The sequence below is a fragment of the Heloderma suspectum genome, chromosome 5, assembly GCF_057233095.1.
Source record: "Heloderma suspectum isolate Gila_16-S chromosome 5, 16-S_ref, whole genome shotgun sequence".
Lineage (NCBI taxonomy): Eukaryota > Metazoa > Chordata > Lepidosauria > Squamata > Helodermatidae > Heloderma > Heloderma suspectum.
In genome coordinates this window covers 200,856,796-200,878,569 of record NC_139462.1, presented here as the reverse complement: position 1 = coordinate 200,878,569, position 21,774 = coordinate 200,856,796, and the positions used below count along the sequence as shown (strand labels likewise).

Below are 21,774 nucleotides of genomic sequence, written 5' to 3'. Positions count from 1 at the left end.
GTTACCTGTAGAGGAAGCTCCCATAAGCTGAATTCTAGCATTCTAGCAGCCTTTGCAGATCAGGACTGAGCAAGGTCAATAGCCAACCCAAGGCTCAGGGCTGGTAATCAGTAACAGCATCATTACGCGGAAAGGGAGACCTATCAGCAGAATGAAAATCCAGACATTAAGGCTGTAGTTCACAAGATTAGTCCAGCATCAGGATCTAGGGGCATCAGGTTTCAAAGGCAGGATCACAAGGCAGACAGCCTTGTGTAAATCACCCAGAGAGCTTCGGTGGTATAGAAATGCGAATGAATGAATGAATGAATGAACAAACAAACAAACAGGGTGGGCGGGTGGGAATAATAAGATTGGTGGACACAGGAGGAACCGAAGGCCTCAGTGGGGAGCTCATTCCACAGTTGGGGGGCCACCACTGAGAAAACCCTCTCCCTTCAAAGCCTCCCTCAGAGGAGGCACTTGGAGAAAGGCTCCTGATGTTGATTGTAGTATCTGGGTAGGCTCATGTACCACGCTTTGAAGTAAACCAAGTAATACATATTACCATCTAAAGAGTGCACCCCCCCCACACACCAATTAATTAAGTCCAGAAACAGGAGTGTGGTCAAGAGGTAGAGTGGCAGCCAACGAGAAATAGGATAAAAGGACAGGCATGGCATGGCAGACTCGCATGGAGCACAAGGTTACTTGGAGGAACAGGACGGGAAAACATCCAGTTGGACAGGCAACTTTGGACTGATTAACCTATAGCTTTATACTTAGACCAACTAGTCCTAGCCAGTAGTGCTGTATCTCAACTGACACTAAGTAGGTTCCTAGAGTCAGCTAGCTAGTGACAGAAAGCTGTGGCAAAAAGCTGCCTTTTAAAGCTTCCATTAGCATAGTTTTTGTGAAATCTCAAGCAATCTAAGTCATGGACAGAATCTGAATCCAGTGGTTTAACTAGGGCTGAACCTCAGAACTGAAGTCCAGGGCCCTGCTGCCCAGGTCACCCTCAAATGACCAGCCAGAGAGTGGCAAGTGATGGGGGTACATGGGCAAGTGGTGTCAGCACGAGGGCTGGCATGGGCATGCAGGAACCCACTAGGGCTAACACTACTTGCTGCAGCCTTATTTCTTTCTTCTTATTCTCTCCCCCCCCCCAACATTTTATAGTCAGGGTAGCCGGTCAGTCACATATATGGTTAAAAATGCTCATTTTATTATTTTTGCTTTAAAAATACATGCTTTACTACATCAAAATTGTACGTATTCCCAAGAAAATGTGTTTAGCATCAGGGCATCAGGAGCAAACTTCGTGTCAGTGCTATGAATTAACTGAGTTTATAATGTGAATATGTGTTTCAGAGTTTATTTAATATCTTTTTTAAATCAAGGTTGGTGAACAGGTTTTTTTGTTCGTTTGTTTTTGTTCTAACATATAAAGAACGTAGCAGCAGTTGTAAAGCATGGATTGGGCAGGGGGTGAGAAGAGAAAGGTTAGTTGCGTACCGTGAAGTAATATACACTTAACACCCTCCCCTCCAGTAAAACCATTTGGTCCAGAGTCTGAAAGTGCCTGTCTGCATTACTGTCTGAATCTGTTTGCTTGATTGGGGCTCTTTTCCAGTCACTCCACCAAAGAGCTGTGTAACCAACATTAAGTCAGTGTAGTGTAGTGGCTAGAGTGTTCGACTGGGAGTTGGGAGATCTGGGTTCTAGTCCCCACTCAGCCATGGAAGCTCACTAGGTGACTTTGGGCCAGTCATAGACTCTCAACCCAACCTACCTCACAGGGTTGTTGTGAAGATGAAATGGAGAGGAGGAGGATTATGTATACCGCCTTGGGTTCCTTAATGATGAAAGAAGGCGGGATATAAATGGAATAAATAAATAAATAAAATAAGTCAGAGGCTTCTGGTTCAAGGCCTGGATCCCTGGCAAAAACACACAGGATTCATCGTGACCAAGCATGTATACCAGGGGAGCAGAACCTCTTCAGCCTGAGGGCTGAATCCATTTTGGAGAAGTTCTTGAGGGCTGCATTCCAGTGGTGGGTGGGCAGAAAGCAAAAGGGATGGGACCCAAATACTAAAAATACCCTGCATATTTTAGCTCAAAGCTCTTACTGCTTGTAACTAAGCCCTAGGAGAGGCATTTCGACCTTTTAGAATGGGCGAACAATTGCAGAAAAGCTGGGAAACCACCAAACGATTGGTGGGTGAGGAAAAGGGAGTGGGGCTATGGGAAGGGGGCATGGCCATGCGGGAAAGCTTGGAGGGCAAGATTGGGATGCCGGGTGGGCCACATTTAGCTCCCAGATCTGAGATTCTGTACCCCTAGTGGTGTCAAATCAAAATGTCTAAATTGAGGCATATGTCCTTTTATCTTCCATACAGCTATGGAAATACTGAAAATAAGGAATATACACTGAGATCTAAAGAGTCCCAAATAATTGTTTTTAATTATGATTTAAACAAAGTGATATGGGGCAGCTCTGATTGTTTCTTTCTCCTATGCAGCAGCATCCTTTGCAAGAATAGACATCAGCAACACTGGAGTCTCTTGCTCAGTCACAGATACACAATTCTCTCTTTCTTTGCTATGGAAAAGAATTATTGGAAGTTTATCAAATTAAAAGAGAATTGGAGACTCCAATGTTGTCAGTGCCTGTTTTTGTAAGCAATGCTGCACAAGATCCTGCATTCCTGTAGTTTTCTGGATAATGGCCATTGGATGCAAATTTCAATTCAAAGACAGTTAAGTTCACAACTCCCCTTGAACTCAGTGGGACTGAAGTACAGTTGATAACTAATGTACTAACTTCCAAATCAGTAATCGCTCTTCTTTTTTTGTTTTTATAGGCACTACCCAAAGCAGTCCTTTACTACAGTGGCAGACACACCTGAAAACCTTCGACTGAAACAACAAAGTGAATTGCAAAGTCAGGTAATCTGTGAATTTTTTGTGTATAATATAATTATGGATCCATTCTTCTAAAATAATCTCACATTGGTTTTAGCACTTAGGGCTGGTTTAATCCATGCATGTTGTTTTTTCCTCCCATGGAAACAATCTTTTGTTCTAGATAAACAGTCTCATGTGCCCAGTAACAGTTCACCTTTATCATATCGCTGTGTTTTTGCTTCGACACTGAGAATGCCTCCATTTGACTCCTTGTGAGTAGCTGCAGGTAGGGGAGGGTCCTGTTCAAAGCTGGCTGCAAGCAGGGCCCACTCAACCTGCACCTCAGGTGCCCAACAGCGGTGGGCACCCAAGCTCCTGGGCAGAGCAACCTTATTGGCCATGGAGGGATGCTAGGACTTGGTGCTTAACTCCTTCCTAGGCCAAGATAAATGTGGTGAGCCCTTGGGGGAGGAGCAGAGGAAGGAGGAGGCAGGGGCAATAGCAAGTGCTGTAGCTGCCCACAAAGTGTACTGTGTTGGCATGTTTGCTCGAAGCATAGCAAAACGCAGATATTTGTATGCACTTGCTTACAGCACATGCAAAAGATTAAGTCCCTTTGGGACTAACAAAAGGATACTTGTGCATGCCTTGGGAAAAAGTGCTACCCTGATCGTAGGAGCCATTGACTAGCTAAATCTGTGATCATCTGGTTCATTAGGTGACATTACGGTATGTGAATCTGTGGCCAGGGTAGGCAATTGTCACAGTTTATTTACACAAATAATGATCTCCCTCTTGTTGTGATACAAGTTACTTGTGCTGAAGGTGCAAGTAACTTAAAATCAAGTGAAGGGGAAAGGCTGCTGGGGATATGAACATAAGAACATAAGAGCCATGCTGGATCAGACCAATGGTCCATCTAGTCCAGCATTCTTTTCACGCAGTGGCCAACCAGCTGCCCAGGGGAAACCCACAAGCGGGATATGAGTGCAACAGTACCCTCCTGCCCATGTTCTCCAGAAACTGGTATGGGAAATGCACACAGGCCTACTATTCACTCTAGTGGTATCAGTTGCTGTCTGCATGCACTCTTTGTGCGTGTGTTCGTGTGTGTGTGTGTGTAGGTCGTGGGGGATCAGGGATCTATCCTGTCTGTGTGTCTGTCTATCTATCTATGGGCAATGGGAAATTGCACATGGGTGCTGCACCCATGGTGGACTGAATTGTACTGTATGTATAAACTGAACTAAAAAAAAATACTACTAATAGAAGTATCCTCTTAACTTCATAAATGTAAGCAAATCAAGTGTTTACTCATTTATTCAATTACACCACCCATGGCTTCAGTTATACTTTAATTTTTAATGTTTTGGTGTATTTGGTTTATAAATATTTTATTCCCACTGTTTTATGCGTGATGCGTCAAAACACTACATTGTTTTAATATAATGCAAACATTACTGTACACGTCTTTGCTACTCTTTGATCAAGTTCTATAAATCTCAAAGTTAGATCAGGATGGCTTCTTCCTTGTATTCATGGCTAGATGCATCCTAATGAATTTTTTTGTTTTTGTTTTCTTAAAATTAATTTTTGTGAACTGCCCAGAGAGCTTCGGCTATTGGGTGGTATAGAAATGAAATAAATATATAAATAAATACAATAAATACAATTGACTGGTGCAAAGCAGTAAAAAAAAATGACACAAATGCTCAGTTGGGTGTTTAAAATCCTTCTCATGTTCACTAAAGGCAGTGAGAGAATTTAGCACACATTTGACAATTGAGGCCATATTTGTAGTGTTTCTCTTCCTGTCTGTCAGGTGATTCTCTTAAAGTTTAGCCCTGTACAGAATGTTATTTTTCTTCTGCTTAAAATATGAGATATATTTTGTTTATATAAACTGGGGAGGAAAAAAGTTGATGGAACCTTTTGTTCAGTATGGTAGTGTTTTGTTTTCACGTTGCTGGCTTGAAGCTTTAAGGTTACAGCTGATGAGTCAGTTGTCTACTGGGAGTCAAATGATAAATTAATAAAACTACCAGCATTTATTCTACACTAGTGTTGTTGTTAACTTTACTGGCGTGAAAATATTCAGGTGTTATGTGAAACCCTGGTGTGAAGATAGAAAATGTAACTATATTTGAAAAGAGTGACGTATGAACCAAGGTGGTGTTACTGATGACAAAACTGTAAAGGGACGAAGTTCTCCAAATATCTAAAGAGGTAGGAACAAAATGGCACAATGGAAGCAAACATTGTCCCTGATGATGATTGCCCCTTTCACACGTTCCCTCCACATGGCCCCTGAATTTGTGGAGGGGAAAGTGGTATCATGCCAGCAGGCCAGCCCCTCATGTGGGTGCAGTCCTGTGGTCATGCCCCTGTCATCCACACATTCAGAATGCCTATACAGCTCAATGCAATCAAGAACCTTACACTATCTGGGTTCTCGATTGCATGGGAAAGCTCCTACGTGTGTACAGCTTTATGTGCATGGGGTCCCTTTCATGGGTTCAGTTTAATATGTTGGTGCTGGGGCATAGCCAGAGGGGTGCTCAGGTATTTGGAACTTGCCTAGCTGGTGCAGTCCCATCCCTGTTTTTCACACAGTCAAGGAATGTGCAGAGGGGAACTTGTAAGAAAAGCTATTGACTTAATCTACTGCTTTCAAACTGATTTATTTCTGTGTAATCAGTATAACACTTGAGATGAGATTCCTATGAAGATAAAGTCTCTTTATGATATGTGATGGAAGGAACAATCAGCCAGATGGTAAAATTAGAAGTGTGGCCAAGACAGAATACCGAAAATGATCTTGCTGGAATGTTCTCTAAAATGGAGGCTTCTTCTGTAGACTAAAATAAAACTGTTGTTATCAGATGAAAGGCTCTTGTAATGTTCCTAACATTAAGAAGACATGGTATCAGGAGTCTAGTGGCCGATCCACCCAAAGATTCTGAAGCTTGAAGGAGCAAATAAGAAGCAAGATGGAACAGCTAAGGGGCCTAGAGTTGACAGATCTTTACAACTATAGTTGGCAAAAAGGGAAATATTTAAATAAACTTGATCTGTACACAGAAGCCTGTGGGGTTCTAAATAAGATTATGGGTTTCACCATACCAGGCTTTTTATCCTGCAACTTACTGGGGCTTCTGCTTCCTGATTCTTGGTGGGATTTAAATTGGTTCATTACACAGTTGGTTTTTCTTTTACTGCATAACGCTACCTGCCATTTACAGCAGTGGGTGGAGCCTGGCAGGATGTTAGCAGATGTCAGCAGTGTTGTACGCCCTCTGTCCACCCCCTCTGGGGTATCCCCTCCCCCCTCTCAGCATGAACTTTTCCATTTCAACTCCCTTGCCCCTCCTTTTCACTTCTGCTGCCTCTGATCCCTAACTCAGCAACATCTATGATATGCAATCCACAGTACATTCACAACTTCAGAAGTTTGCTCTCCCCCTCCTCCATGTGTGCAAGTCAGTCTCTGCCATGCTTTACTAGTGAAACGCTGGTATGCTGCACTTCTGAAGGGCCTCCCCCCGCCACGTGCAGAAGTCAGTATTGTTCTTGTAAAAGCAAGCAGTAACACTTTTCTCATTTAAGTATAAATGGGGAGAGGGGATTGAGTGGAAAGGGGTTGCAACATAGTGGGCATCTGGAGCAGCACTGGTCTCTGCCATGCTGTACTAGTGAAATGCTGGTATTCTGTACTAATGAAATACCATTATATTGCACTTCCAAAGTTTCCAGTGTTGTTCCCAGGAGCAGAATGGTGAAGGGGCTGGAAATCAAGGGAGGTGTGGGAGGGTGACACTCCCACCCAATCGTTGTCACTAGGTGACGTCAACACTGCACCACCCAACACCAGCCTACACAAAGCATGTTGTAGCATGATGTCAGCAATACGTGGGTGGGTGATGGCGGATCCATTGCGCAGCTGCAAATAATGCCACATTTCCTGCATACAGAAATATCATGGGGAGAACGGGGAAGGTGTGGGACAGCTGCTGCAGGACAATGATGCTGTGTATTGCACGCAGGAAATACCGTGAATGAAGAACGACAATCACACCAAAGCAAAACCCTCGTGAGAAGGAGCCCATTGTGACAGGTGCATTGAAACCAAGGAAGAAACAACAACGAGACCAGCACCCTGCATTCTTTATAAGTTTAACAAGAACAAGTCAACTGGGCCTGACTCAGCCTTCTAGAACTTGACTTTCCATGACCAGGCTGGATTGTTCTTGGCCCATTACCAGTGTCTGGAGTATAGAATAGAATCTGAGAATACAGAATGAGTACTGCTTATGGCCTCTACTTGGTTATATACTTGCAGAGAATCCCTTTGGAGAGTTTTAGAGCATGTGTCCAGCCCTTAGTGGGGGTTATTTTGGCCTAGTTTTCCACATAATCAGTTCTTCGCTTTTGATTTAACACAAGTTTTAAAGCAGTGGCTTGGTGTGGCTTGGTGTGGAGTGGCTAACACTTCTTAATGAAATTTAATCCCCACCTCCAGGCACCTCAAGCATTGGTTTTATTATTCCTGTGGTATAGTTCCTTGCCCACTGACTTGGTCCTCTGTTAATAAGAGGTGGCCCAGTTAAGAGGAGAATATATGCTCTTTTTCAACTCGGGTTTTCTTTCCATTGTTGTTGTTGTTGTTCAGTCGTTCAGTCGTGTCCGACTCTTCGTGACCCCATGGACCATAGCACGCCAGGCCTTCCTGTCCTGCGCTCTCTCCCGGAGCGTGCTCAAGTTCATATTCATTGCATCCGTGATGCTATCTAGCCATCTCATCCTCTGCCGTCCCCTTCTCCTTTTGCCTTCAGTCTTTCCCAGCATCAGGGTCTTTTCCAGGGAGTTTTCTCTTCGCATTAGGTGGCCAAAATATTGGAGCTTCAGCTTCATTATCTGTCCTTCCAATGAGCACTCAGGGTTGATTTCCTTTAGGATGGACTGATTTGACCTCCTTGCAGTCCAGGGCACTCGTAAGAGTCTTCTCCAGCACCACAGTTCGAAAGCATCAATTCTTCGGCGCTCAGCCTTCCTTATAGTCCAGCTCTCACAGCCATACATTACTACTGGGAAAACCATAGCTTTGATTAGACGGACCTTTGTCGGCAAGGTGATGTCTCTGCTTCTTACTATGCTGTCTAGGTTGGCCATAGCTTTCCTCCCAAGGAGCAAGCGTCTTTTAATTTCATGGCTACAGTCACCGTCTGCGGTGATCTTGGAGCCCAAGAAAGTAAAATCTGTCACTGCTTCCATTTCTTCCCCTTCTATATGCCAGGAAGTGATAGGGCCAGATGCCATGATCTTCGTTTTTTTAATGTTGAGTTTCAAACCAGCTTTTGCACTCTCCTCTTTCACCCTCAACAAGAGGCTCTTGAGATCCTCTTCGCTTTCTGCCATTAGGGTGGTATCGTCTGCATATCGGAGGTTGTTGATAATTCTCCCGGCAATCTTAATTCCGACCTCTGATTCATCCAACCCGGCATTTCTCATGATGTACTCTGCATATAAGTTAAATAAGCAGGGTGACAATATGCAGCCTTGTCGTACTCCTTTCCCAATTTTGAACCAATCGGTTGTTTACTTGATGTTTTGGGAATTGATAGCATACATAGTGGCACACCTTCTCTAGTGGAAGAAAATGCTCATGCCACTCTGTCTGTGTAGTAGATTTTTGTTCATTTTCTGAAAAATTGAGAATAGCAATAAAGATTGACAGCTTCTTTCTAATTATATGCCATAATGCATATATGTAATTCTTGAACCTAGTATATTAAAGAGAAGAAACATTTACTAATTTAATACGTAAAAGTTCAGCATCAGCTACTGAATTCAGTAGTGCATGTTTATCCAGAAGTAAGTCCAGTCAAGTTTACTCCAAAGTAAGCATGCAGCTTTAATCAGGTAAAATAACTTTCAAATTAAACTCTTCTTTCCTGCCTGAGGGAGGGTTCTGTACAACAGGAAAACTTGCAGCCTTATCCTGGTTCAACAACAGGCATTCTTGTAACTCTTTTTACACATCTACCACTATAGTTTGTGCTGTGAACTGCCCAAAGAGCTTTGGTTATTGGGCGGAATAGAAATGTAGTAAATAAAAACACATAAATAAATAATATTTTCAATTCTTAAAAACTTTGGTGACAGAAGACTTTGCTGTATGGCTTACACATTCAGATGTTCTGTACCCCTCCCTCTCTATAATTGTTAACAAGGTTATTTTTATCATTTTGTGAAGAAGTGTGAACACATTTTGCATGACCCTTCAAATGAAAAGAAAAAAAGTTAGGCCATCTGAATGTCATTAATATTGAATGACAGGCATTGATTTCTGGTGTGACTTTCTAATTATGTATTGCTGAATGGGTCCAAAGTATGGTTCAAAACAACAAAGGAACATGTCAGGTAAACATACTTTGCAGTGCATACTGAAGGTTAATTGGAACTGATTGCAGAATGCTTGATTTAAAAAGCTATTGATTTTTGTTCTGTCATGTTCAGTTGCTTTTGAAATGGATGAACTTCTACTACAGATGTTTCAGCTCTAGTAGACTTTAGTGTCCTGATCAGAACTGTCTGAATTCATGCACAGATTCCTGTACATTTTGTGATTGCTGTAATTCCTTCTAAATATTTGCATGCAAGATGCATTCTTGGATTAAAAAAAAAATATCCATTGTGTAAAAAACAAAACAAAAACAAAGTAAGCTCGTCACAAAGAGAGTAAATAACTTTCTGTTAGAGTGCGATTTTTAAAAGGACCCCAGTAGCATTATTTCTTTCCGATATTTTCAGGAACACTCTGAACATTCTGAAATTAGCCCCTTTGCTAAGAAATTAGACAAGAATATGAGTGGGTTTCCTTCCTTTCAGACTGCAAAGGGTTTCAGATGTCAAAGCAATCTGCAAATAGAGGAAATGTGATTTATGCTTTCTGTATTCTTTTCATGTATATCATTAATGTCAGAAACTGATCTCTGCTAGTCTATAGATTAAAGCTGTTGTGGAATGGAAGGCCATTCTTCCACTCCATGCAATGGAAGGTTATTTCAAATTAATGTTTTATCACCTATCCTAATGTATCCAATTCTGTGGAAGATTTGGTTTGTAAACTGACACTAAGCCAAGGTTTTAAGACAGAGTTTAAGCCAGAATTTATTTCCCTGACATTTAAGCCAGAGTTTATCTCTCAGCCTAACTTACCTCATGGGATGGTTTTGAGGGTAAATGGGGCAATTCTCATTTTTACCATCCTGAGGTCTTTCAAGAGAGAGTAGGATAAAAATGAAATAATATAAAATCATAAACTGTGAAGAAGCCTCTGTATTAAGAACATTTTTGTGCATGCGTGTGTGGAAGTTACTTATACCTCATAATAACCAGAAATCTAGTTGCTCCAGAGGAATAATCACATGCATTCTAAAACATGTCCCTCCTCCGTAAATGACACCCATGTAAAATTATATGGTATGTTAGAGATGACTTGACTGGATAATCAATCTGAGTGGGGTCCTATTGGCCAATCAGAGGATGAGGACCATTTAGCTGATCCTGTGGATTTGCATTGTTTGATCTTCCCTCCCTCCCAAAATATTAAACCTTGCCAGAGAAATATTTTTTCAGTAAGTGCAAGGAAGATTAAAAAAAACACACCTTGCAGTCTTATAAAAATACTCAGTGCTATTAATAAAAACTTTAATAGCACATTAAAATTTGTATCTGACTTGCTTAGAATTTAGGGAATCTTGAAAGAGTTTCCATTCACCATCAACACCACACACATACACTAGCTCCATCCTTAGCGTAGCAGAAATGTGAAATACAAATAAAAATATTCTGGTACTTGGGTAGGGCCAGAGCCCCTGCAAATTGACTGAGCCAAGCAAAAATAATCATTTTATCCTCCCTCTATTAAAATGTATGAATAAAAAATGCCTTACAAATAGCTGCTCTTTTTGGTCTGCATACGAAGCTAATAGATAGTTTGAAGTTGTGTAGTGGTTCATATTTAAGAAAAATAATTCTCTACCTTAAAGAATCCCTCAAAGACAATTTCATTGGGATATAAACGCAGAGATGGCCAATGGCAGCCTACAGGCTGCAATCTATCCTGTCACCATTATCTTGTTTTTGTCCTTCCACCTCCCTACATTAAATTGGCCTTGAACATGGTTGGTCCTAGGACGTCTTCTGAGGACACATGATGCAACCACCTTGCTGAAGCTAAGGAGGTCTGGCTGGGTCTGTCAGTGGCTGGATGGGCATCTGCTTGGAAGCCCATGTACTTTACTTTGAGTTCCATGATGTAAGAGAGATGGAATATAAATGGTTTAAATAAAGAAAATAGAATCCTTACTAGAAGCACTGGTTGTATCCAATTGATGTCCCTTCACTAATGAAAGGCTTTTTGATCAAGGGAAGGATTCTATTTCAGCAGGCATGGGGAAACCTCATGCTTTGCAGAAGTACAGAAACTCTTTAGAGGTGTTGTATATGTAGAGGGCCCCTTCATGGATCACTGCCTTGTTGTGGCGAAGGGGCTTGCGTAACTCAGTGAAGCCATAAGCTATGCCGTGCAGGGCCACCCAAGACGGACAGGTCATGGCAGAGAGTTCTGACAAAATGTGGTCCACTGGAGAAGGAAATGGCAACCCACTTCAGTATTCTTGCCAAGAAAACCCCATGGAACGTATCACAAGGCTAAAAGATATGACGCCGGAAGATGAGCCCCTCAGGTCCGAAGGTGTCCAATATGCTACTGGGGAAGAGCAGAGGGTATTTCCAAGTAGCGCCAGAAAGAGTGAAGCGGCTGGGCCAAACCCGAAAGGACACTCAGCTGTGGATGTGTCTGGCGGTGAAAAGAAAATCCGATGCTGTAAAGAACAATATTGTTTAGGAACCTGGAATGTCAGATCAATGAATCAAGGTAAGCTGGAGGTGGTCAAACATGAGATGGCAAGATTGAACATCGACATCTTGGGAATCAGCGAACTCAAATGGACAGGCATGGGCGAATTTAATTCAGGTGACCATCATATCTACTATTGTGGGCAAGAATCCCTTAGAAGAAATGGAGTAGCACTCATAGTCAACAAAAGGGTGGGTACTGGGGTACAATCTTAAAAATGATAGAATGATCTCAGTACGAATCCAAGGCAAACCATTCAACATCACAGTAATTCAAGTCTATGCCCCAACCACTGAGGCCGAAGAAGCTGAGGTTGATCGGTTCTATGAAGACCTACAACACCTTCTAGAGCTAACACCAAAAAAAGATGTCCTCTTCATCATAGGGGATTGGAATGCTAAAGTAGGAAGTCAAGAAATCACCGGGATAACAGGCAGGCATGGCCTTGGTGTACAAAATGAAGCAGGACAAAAGCTAATAGAGTTTTGCCAAGAGAACATGCTGATCATAGCAAACACTCTTTTCCAACAGCACAAGAGGCGACTCTACACATGGACGTCACCAGATGGTCAATATCGAAATCAGATTGATTATGTCCTTTGCAGCCAAAGATGGAGAAGCTCCATACAGTCAGTAAAAACAAGACCTGGAGCTGACTGTGGCTCAGATCATGAGCTGCTTCTTGCAAAATTTCGGCTTAAATTGAAGAACGTAGGGAAAGCCACTAAACCTTTCAGGTATGACCTAAATCATATCCCTGATGAATATACAGTGGAGGTGAGGAATAGATTTCAGGGATTAGACCTGATAGACAGAGTGCGTGAGGAACTATGGACGGAGGTCCGTAACATTGTTCAGGAGGCAGCAACGAAATCCGTCCCAAAGAAAAAGAAATGCAAGAAAGCCAAGTGGCTGTCTGATGAGGCTTTACAAGTAGCTCACGAAAGAAGGGAAGCGAAAAGCAAAGGAGAAAGGGGAAGATATACCCAACTGAATGCAGAGTTCCAGAGAATAGCAAGGAGAGACAAGAAGGCCTTCTTAAATGAACAATGCAAAGAAATCGAGGAAAACAACAGAATGGGAAAGACTAGAGATCTCTTCAAGAAAATCGGAGATCTCAAGGGAACGTTTTGTGCAAAGACGGGCATGATAAAGGACAAAGAAGGCAGGGACCTAACAGAAGCAGATGAGATTAAGAAGAGGTGGCAAGAATACACAGAAGAACTATACAGGAAAGATCTGAATGTCCCTGATAGCCATGATAATACGGTCACTGAACTTGAGCCGGACATCCTCGAGAGTGAAGTCAAGTGGGCCTTAGGAAGCATTAGTAACAACAAAGCTAGCGGAGATGACAGTATTCCAGCCGAGCTATTTAAAATCCTAAAAGATGATGCTGTTAAAGTGCTGCATTCAATATGCCAACAAATCTGGAACACTCAACAGTGGCCACAAGACTGGGAAAGGTCAGTTTACATTCCATTCCAAAGAAGGGCAACGCCAAAGAGTGTTCCAACTACCGCACAATTGCGCTCATTTCACATGCCAGCAAGGTGATGCTCAAAATCCTACAAGCTAGGCTTCAGCAGTATGCGAACCGAGAACTACCGGAAGTACAAGCTGGGTTTCGAAGAGGCAGAGGAACTAGAGATCAAATCGCCAACATTCGCTGCATCATGGAGAAAGCAAGAGAATTCCAGAAAAAGTTTATTTCTGCTTCATTGACTACACTAAAGCCTTTGATTGTGTGGATCACAACAAACTGTGGCAAATTCTTAAAGTGATGGGAGTACCAGACCACCTTACCTGTCTCCTGAGAAACCTGTACGAGGGTCAAGAAGCAACAGTAAGAACCAGAGATGGAACAACCGATTGGTTCAAAATTGGGAAAGGAGTACGACAAGGCTGCATATTGTCACCCTGCTTATTTAACTTATATGCAGAGTACATCATGAGAAATGCCGGGTTGGATGAATCACAGGTCGGAATTAAGATTGCCGGGAGAATTATCAACAACCTCCAATATGCAGACGATACCACCCTAATGGCAGAAAGTGAAGAGGATCTCAAGAGCCTCTTGTTGAGGGTGAAAGAGGAGAGTGCAAAAGCTGGTTTGAAAGTCAACATTAAAAAAACGAAGATCATGGCATCTGGCCCCATCACTTCCTGGCATATAGAAGGGGATGAAATGGAAGCAGTGACAGATTTTATTTTCTTGGGCTCCAAGATCACCGCAGACGGTGACTGTAGCCATGAAATTAAAAGACGCTTGCTCCTTGGGAGGAAAGTTATGGCAAACCTAGACAGCATAGTAAGAAGCAGAGACATCACCTTGCCGACAAAGGTCCGTCTAATCAAAGCTATGGTTTTCCCAGTAGTAATGTATGGCTGTGAGAGCTGGACTATAAGGAAGGCTGAGCGCCGAAGAATTGATGCTTTCGAACTGTGGTGCTGGAGAAGACTCTTACGAGTGCCCTGGACTGCAAGGAGGTCAAATCAGTCCATCCTAAAGGAAATCAACCCTGAGTGCTCATTGGAAGGACAGATAATGAAGCTGAAGCTCCAATATTTTGGCCACCTAATGCGAAGAGAAAACTCCCTGGAAAAGACCCTGATGCTGGGAAAGACTGAAGGCAAAAGGAGAAGGGGACGGCAGAGGATGAGATGGCTAGATAGCATCACGGATGCAATGAATATGAACTTGAGCACGCTCCGGGAGAGAGCGCAGGACAGGAAGGCCTGGCGTGCTATGGTCCATGGGGTCACGAAGAGTCGGACACGACTGAACGACTGAACAACAACAATATGTAGAGGGAATAATTGTGTGACTCTGCAGGCCTCAAAAACAACTGTCCTTTATTTATCACACACAGAACTGCCTAATTTAGCAGAAGCTCCACCTACTGCTGCTACTCCCAACTCTGCAGGAGCTGCCAGGGTTCAAAACAATGACTAACCCACAGTAACCCCCCCGCCCCCAGAATACATAACATTCCTCCCCCCTTATCTATCATAGTCTTCCAACCAACGAGGAAGTACCCTTTCACGGCATGGTCTCTGCACTCAACTAGTAGGTGTAGATTGCTCAGATGACTTTCAGTAACTGCTGTAGGTAAGGAAGGAGTATTGCTCCCATCACTTAGTGGCTCTCTTGCTTCAACCAGCAGTGAGAGAAACACATCAGTTCCAGATAAATCTTCAGCAGCTACCTCTGCTGATGACAGCCCACTCTGGCCAGAAGCTGGTCAATATGGCAATGCCACACTGACCCATCTGCACACTGGACCTTGTATGACACAGGTCCAGTGACGTCAGTGATAGAGGGAGGAACCCACCTCAGTCCAGCACCATAGTTCCTAGCAAACACTTGATCTTGTGGGGCAAATGAACGGAGAGTAGGAGCTGAAAAGTCAGCATCCAGAGCTTTCTCCCGTTAGCTTTGTAAGCCTTCAGCTGGATCTGGGTGGAGACAGTCAAGGCAAGTTTTTAGATGCTGCCCCATAAGTAACTGTGCAGGACTGACTACTGTTGTTGTACAAGGAGAAACTTGGCAAGGCATGTTGGCCAGTCTCCTCCTGCAATGCGTTTCAGAGCATCTTTTGTTGTCTGCACCATCCGTTCAGTTTGGCCATTTGCTCAGGGATGATGAGGTGCAATGGTGACAGCCCAAATAAGGTTGTCCACAAATGATTTAAATTCAGCACATGTAAAAACAGCCCCATTGTCTGAGACTATAGTATCAGACAACCCATGGGTTGCAAATAGGTGGCTTAGTGCTGTGATTGTTGCAGTGGCTGTTTGTGATGGTACTAAGATTACTTCAAGCCACTTTGAGTAAGAATCTACTACGAACAATAAGTTTTTTACTTGAAATGGTCCTGAAAAATCAATATGGATTCTTGACCAAGGCTTCTTGGTCACTTCCCATGGAAAGATAGGTGATCTTGGTGAATTGTGCCTAGTGGCTTGACAAGTACTGCACACATTTACAGTTTTTTCAATATCTGAGTCAATACCTGGCCACCAGACATAGCTTCTGGCCAGTACTTTCATACAAATGATTCCTGGATGAGCTGCATGCAGTGTGGTCAAGATGGTTTGATGACCCTTATCTGGAATAACAACACGGTTTCTCCATAGCAGACATCCCTTATGGGCAGACATCTCATGCTGACGGCATTTGAATGGCTTAAATTCCTCTGGCGGTTCCTCATCCAGCCACCCCCTCCATACCCAGTTTAAAACATGAGACAGTATAGGATCTTGAGCAGTCAGCCTAGCAATTTGATCAACCTGCAGAGGTGGGTCAGGAAGGGCTTCTAGCATCAAGACTTCCAGTGGAGGAGGTACTATAAAATCTGGAATTTGAAATGGTACCTGACTCAATCCATCGGCATTAGCTATTGCCTTTCCTGGTTTGTAAACAAGTATAATATCATAAGCATTGAGCAGAATCCTCCACACTGCATGCGAGGTGATAGTGTGCAGGGAGTAGGTTTACCAGGAGAGGAGATTCCTAAAAGAGGTTTGTGGTCCATGCGCATTTCAAAAGCATGGCCATAGAGATAGTTGTGGAACTTTTTGACTCCTGCAATAACAGCCAAGGCTTCTCTATCAATTTGTGCAAAATTCCTTTCAGTGGATGACATAGTCCTTGAATAATAAGCTATTGATGCCTCTGTACCATCTGGAAATTTATGGCTTACAACAGCACCAACCCCATAAGAAGACGCATCAGTAGTAAGGATTAGCAGTTTTTTAAAATCATAAAGTATAAGCACAGAATTTGAACTCAACAAGTGTTTGACATTCTGGGAAGCATTCTCATGCTGGCTGTTCCATTTCCATGGAACTGCTTTTCCCAGGAAGCGATGCAGTGGCTCAGCAATGATAGGCTTTTGTGGAAGAAACACATAATAGAAATTGAGAAGTCCCAAGAAGGCTTGAAGTTCCTGCTTTGTTTTTGGAGCGGGTGCATCATAAATTGCATGTAATTTTTCGTCAGAGGTGAATGTCAGAAGCAGTCCAAAAATGTAATGCTGGAGGTTCCAATTTCACATTTCTCCTTTTTTACATGAATGCCAGATGTGTCAAAATAATGTAGGAGTTGAAGTTGTTCAGCAAATTCTTCCTCTGATGATCCCATGAGCAGAAAATTGTCAAAATATGGTACAACACCTGGAATTCCAGAAAGTAGGGTTTCTATGAATTGTTGGAATAGTCCAGGGGCTGCAGAAATTCCGAATTGCAGATGCTTTACTCAGAATGCCCTTCAATAAGTGATTATTGTTTGGGCATCTGCTGTAGCATCATCACCGACCAACTGTTTTTAGGCTTGGGCCAGATCAAGTTTTGGAAAGACCTTCCCTCCACCAAGATCAGTGAGGAGCTGATTGACAGCAGGCACTGGGTATGGATGCTGCTTAAGTGCCTTACTAACAATGCACTTGTAATCCCCACACAGTCTCACCTTCCCATTAGGCTTTAATACCGGCACAATGGGCATAGCCCACTGGGTCTGTGTAACTGGTTCTAGGGCACCTTGCTTGATGAGATGCTCAAGCTCTTCTTCAATTTTTTCTCACAATGCAAAAGGCATGTTTCTCACTTTCATGCAAATTGATGCAATAGATGCATCGAGATGGAGTGACACTGGCTTCCCTTTGTATTCTCCCAATTTTTCAGAAAATACCCTTGGAAATTTATTTACAATTGCTGCAAGCCCACCTGTAGTAAGAGCATGAATTCCTTGAAGGCTAATCCCTATTGATGAGAACCAGTTTCTTCCCAAGAGGTTTCTCCTCTGCCTCTCCACAATTATAAATGGAAGCTTCCCCTGGAAAGAGCCATACTGTACATCTACAGTGCAGAATCCCACGATATTGACCTTCTTTGCAATGTAATCAGACAGAATGCATGATGGACTTGACAACTTTGGAGCAAGGGTCCCAGAAAATATGTTCTTAAAGGTGTGTCTGTTCATTAGGGATACCCCAGACCCCAAATCCACTTCCATTTTGCACATCTGGCCATTGATTAATACTGTTGCATACAACACAGAATCAAAGTTCCTTGCCACAGACCTTCTGAATGTCATATAGCTGTTGAGTTTCATCACCCTGTGGATAATCAACCCCATGAGATGCTAGGTGGAGTGACTCTTTGCTATAGTTCCCTGGCCTTGCACTGCCAGATTTTGAATGGCAAACCCGCTCAAGGTGATCATTCTTCTTGCAAAATCTGCACTCAGCATCCTTGAATCTGCACTGAGAGCGCTGATGTGGTTCTCCACACCCTGAGCAGGAAAAGGTAAGCCAGGGCCTATCTGCAGATTTTATGGAGGGTGCATTTCTTGTGTTCTGTTGACCTTGCTGCCCAGAATTCTGTCTGCTTGCTCCAGATGGCATTTACATCAACTGCATCTCTCTTGAGTTCTGTGACATATAGTGATGCAGTCTCACTGGCTAATGCCTTTTCTTGAGCCACTGCATATGTCAAGTTTGGCTTGGATAGGAGGCTTCATCATAAACTTCACAGACAAGGTGATCCTTCAACATATCCTCTAGAAAATCTCCAAGGTTGCAACGTTGAGAAAGGTGATGCAGTTCTGCAATGTAAGCGGCAATGCCCTCTCCAGGTTGCTGCATTCGAGTGTGAAATTTAAATCTCTGCACAATAACTGAAGGATTTGGTGGGAAGTGTATCTTCAATAATCCTATGTCTTCAAATGTTCATCAAATGTTTTAGTTTTGGGTGAGGCAGGGGCAGTGAGGGATCTTATTATGGCAAATGTCTGTGGCCCACAAACAGTTAAGAGCACAGCTCGCTTTTTTTCAGCATTAACTATCTTACTTGCTTCCAGGTAGAATGAAAGCCGTTCTGCATAAGAATCCCAGGAAGCAGGTTGACTAACATCAAACTCTTCAATATGTCCCAAAGCAGCCATTTTGATTTTAATTCTCTTTAAAAACAAACAAACACAGGAGTTGCTCAAGTTCTTAAGTGGGTCTAGCTGACTGCTTACCTGTATTCATTAGCTGTATTCATTGGATTCACAGTCCTTGCTGCCTGTGTAGCTCTCAGTATACCATCCTCGTCGCCACAAATTGTTGTATACATATGTAGAGGGAATGACTGTACGACTCAGCAGGCCTCAAAAACAACTGTCCTTTATTTATCACACACAGAACTGCTGAACTTAGCAGAAGCTCTACCCACTGCTGCTACTCCCAACTCTACAGGAGCTGCCAGGGTTCAAAACAATAACTAACCCACAGTGCCCCCCCCCCCAGAATACATAACCAGAGGAAAAAACCCTAAATGAGAAGAACCCCCCAAAACAGCCCAGTGAGGACTGAGCACGATCCGTGGGCATGGAATGCTGGCTGACTGTTTGGGGGGAAATTGAAAACTGGTGGAGGGAGGCGGAATGGAATAGACTGCCTGAAATCCTGAACAGCAGCACTCCCACTTGTCTGTGTGCTTTTCTACATGAGGCTGCTAATTCGCTGTATTTACTTTTAGTTGTGTTGCAGAATTGAGATCCAAGCTCTACACAAAGAGCTTTTCCTTTTCTGCTTTTCCAATACACACCCTCTAGGTGGAGCTGTGCTATAGCAGAGTAGCTCAAATACACAAAGAGAAACAGCATGGTCAGAAATAATGCCCCATTTTCCCTGTTCTAAAAAAACCCGGGAAAGTGCTCTGAAAAAATAGAAGCAAAACTGTAGGATCATGACATTGTCTAAAGAGCCTGTAAACAACCGTGAGTAAGGACAACAAATGTCTTGTGCAGAACATCTCTCTGTAAAATATACACACACACAGTGTGTGTGTGTGTGCACATGTGTGATGGAAAAAGGAAGTTCTGAACATGTCACTGAAGTAAAGAGCAGCTGAAATCAAATTTGCCTCACAAGTATTTAAAAATAACATTGTGCTCAATCTGTTCATTTTTTTAACTTCCCACACCTAGGACAGCTGAATTCAAGGTTTGAATGTGAACAATATTGTGCACTGCCATAAGCAGGCTATTTTAGATGAAAACATATGCTGTGACCTAGTATTTGCAGCAATATGTTATTGTGTGCTAAATTCATTAATTAAAAGTCTGATAGTGATTACTGTGATGTTTTCTCAGCTTCCTTCTCTGAGACGGAATAAGTAGTGTTGTTTTTGGGTGTTTCACATTTATCAAAAAGAAATTTCTGAATTTCTCAATGTGAAGAAATCCACTTTGCTTAGAATGAACATTTGATTTAAATTTGGTCCCTTTCTGCTTTCTCTATTGCATAAATAATATTCAGAAATCAAACCAGTCACTTGTGAAAAGTCCTTTATATTTATAATACAATACCAAACCCAGATTTTTTTCTGCTTCAGTATTACCACTATTTTAAACAGGAACATCTTCTGTCTTGTCACCCCTCTCAGGCTCTATTCCCCGCACCCTTTTTTTTAGTGCCGGCATTTTCATTTTGCTGTCTTAAAAAAAAAAATTAATAGCAATTTCTTTGTGATTTGCTACTGGTGCTCCTAACCAAAAGCAAACTGAGACCAGATGGTTGACAGAAAGTGATACCACCTGGTCTGTAACTAGTGCCAAATGTGTTCTCCCCCATCCATAGAAGTTTGTGAGAATAGAGAGGGAGAACTGATAAAAGTCAAGCTGTTTGTAAATAGAGGATCCAGAATAACACTGGAATGAGGAGAAAGTGGGAAGTTTGAAAACCTGAACTTATCCATCACTTTATATTGCCTTCCTGAATCTTTCCTTTTAGTTAAGAAACTCTGTGTTCTTAATATCAGAATCTTTACTGTTAGACCTTTTCATTTCCTTTATGAACTTTTGTCTGTGTCCACCCAGGAACTGATGCTATGAATATACATGCATGCCTATATATGTATCTACTGATGTATTTCACATTTTTACTGAAACTTTATTTTGTTGAACAAAATAGTTCTCCTACCCTTTCCCTACCTTTTGCATTCAGTTGCATGAATAAGTGTTACTTTTTTTGTTACCCTTAACAAAATGACTTAACAAAACATAAGATTACAACCAAACTAGAGCAAAACAATGGTGTACCCTATTTCTTCTTTGCTGAAACTAAAGAAGTACAGTTTTTTCCCCATTGGTATTATTGATTGCCTTAGGCTGTAATCCTAAACATATTTTCTAGTGAATAAATAAACATGCTTAGGATTGCTTTGTCAGTCCTACAGGATATGATGTGATAAAGATCTAAAGCATGGTGTAGTGGCAAGAGTGTTGGACTGGGAGTCGGGAGATCAGGGTTCAAGTCCCCACTCGGCCATGGAAGCTCACTGGGTGACTTTGGGCCTGTCACAGTCTTTCAGCCCAACCTACCTCACAGGGTTGGTGTAGTGAGGATAAAATGGAGAGGAGGAGGATAATGTAAGCCGACTTGGGTTCCTTTCTTGCAAGAGGAAAAAAGGCAGGATATAAATGCAATAAATGAATGAATGAATGAATGAATGAAAGAAAGAAAGAAAGAAAGAAAGAAAGATTGTGTGTATGGATGTATGGCAGGCAGATTTGGATGCAACTCCCCCTTAGTTCCTGGTGGCTGCATTCAGATGTAATGCTAAACTATGGTCTAACATTATGTGAATGAGATTTGGGCTCATATGGCCCCCGCTCCTCCTCTTTCAGGTGCAGCTGTGAGGAGGAGAATGGAAGCTTTTGTTTCTGTTTTCAGTTAACTGTGTTCCTCCTAGGGATGTATGAAAGTCACTTACCTTTTTGCGGATGTGATTCGCGGTGGGGGGGGAGGCACTTCGTCCCTCCCCCCGGAATCCTCGATGGGGGGGGAGGTGATCCGGTCCTCCTCCCCGGAATCCTGCCCGGCCGGCTCCGCTCTGTGGCGGTTCCATGGAGCAGCCAGCCAGGGCCATCCGCAGCCGGAGTTCTGGCCGCGGACGGGCTGCTGCAGACGCAA

The 21,774-nt window shown here is 42.7% G+C and overlaps 1 protein-coding gene across 1 annotated transcript in view; it reads left to right on the top strand.

Moving 5' to 3' along the window:
* Window positions 1-21,774, top strand: part of NEBL (nebulette) — a 273,576-nt gene that overhangs the window by 97,033 nt on the left and 154,769 nt on the right. The window contains exon 3 of the mRNA XM_084860475.1: window positions 2,847-2,931. Within this exon, the coding sequence (XP_084716601.1) occupies window positions 2,847-2,931 (85 nt within the window). The remainder of the gene's footprint in view (window positions 1-2,846; window positions 2,932-21,774) is intronic.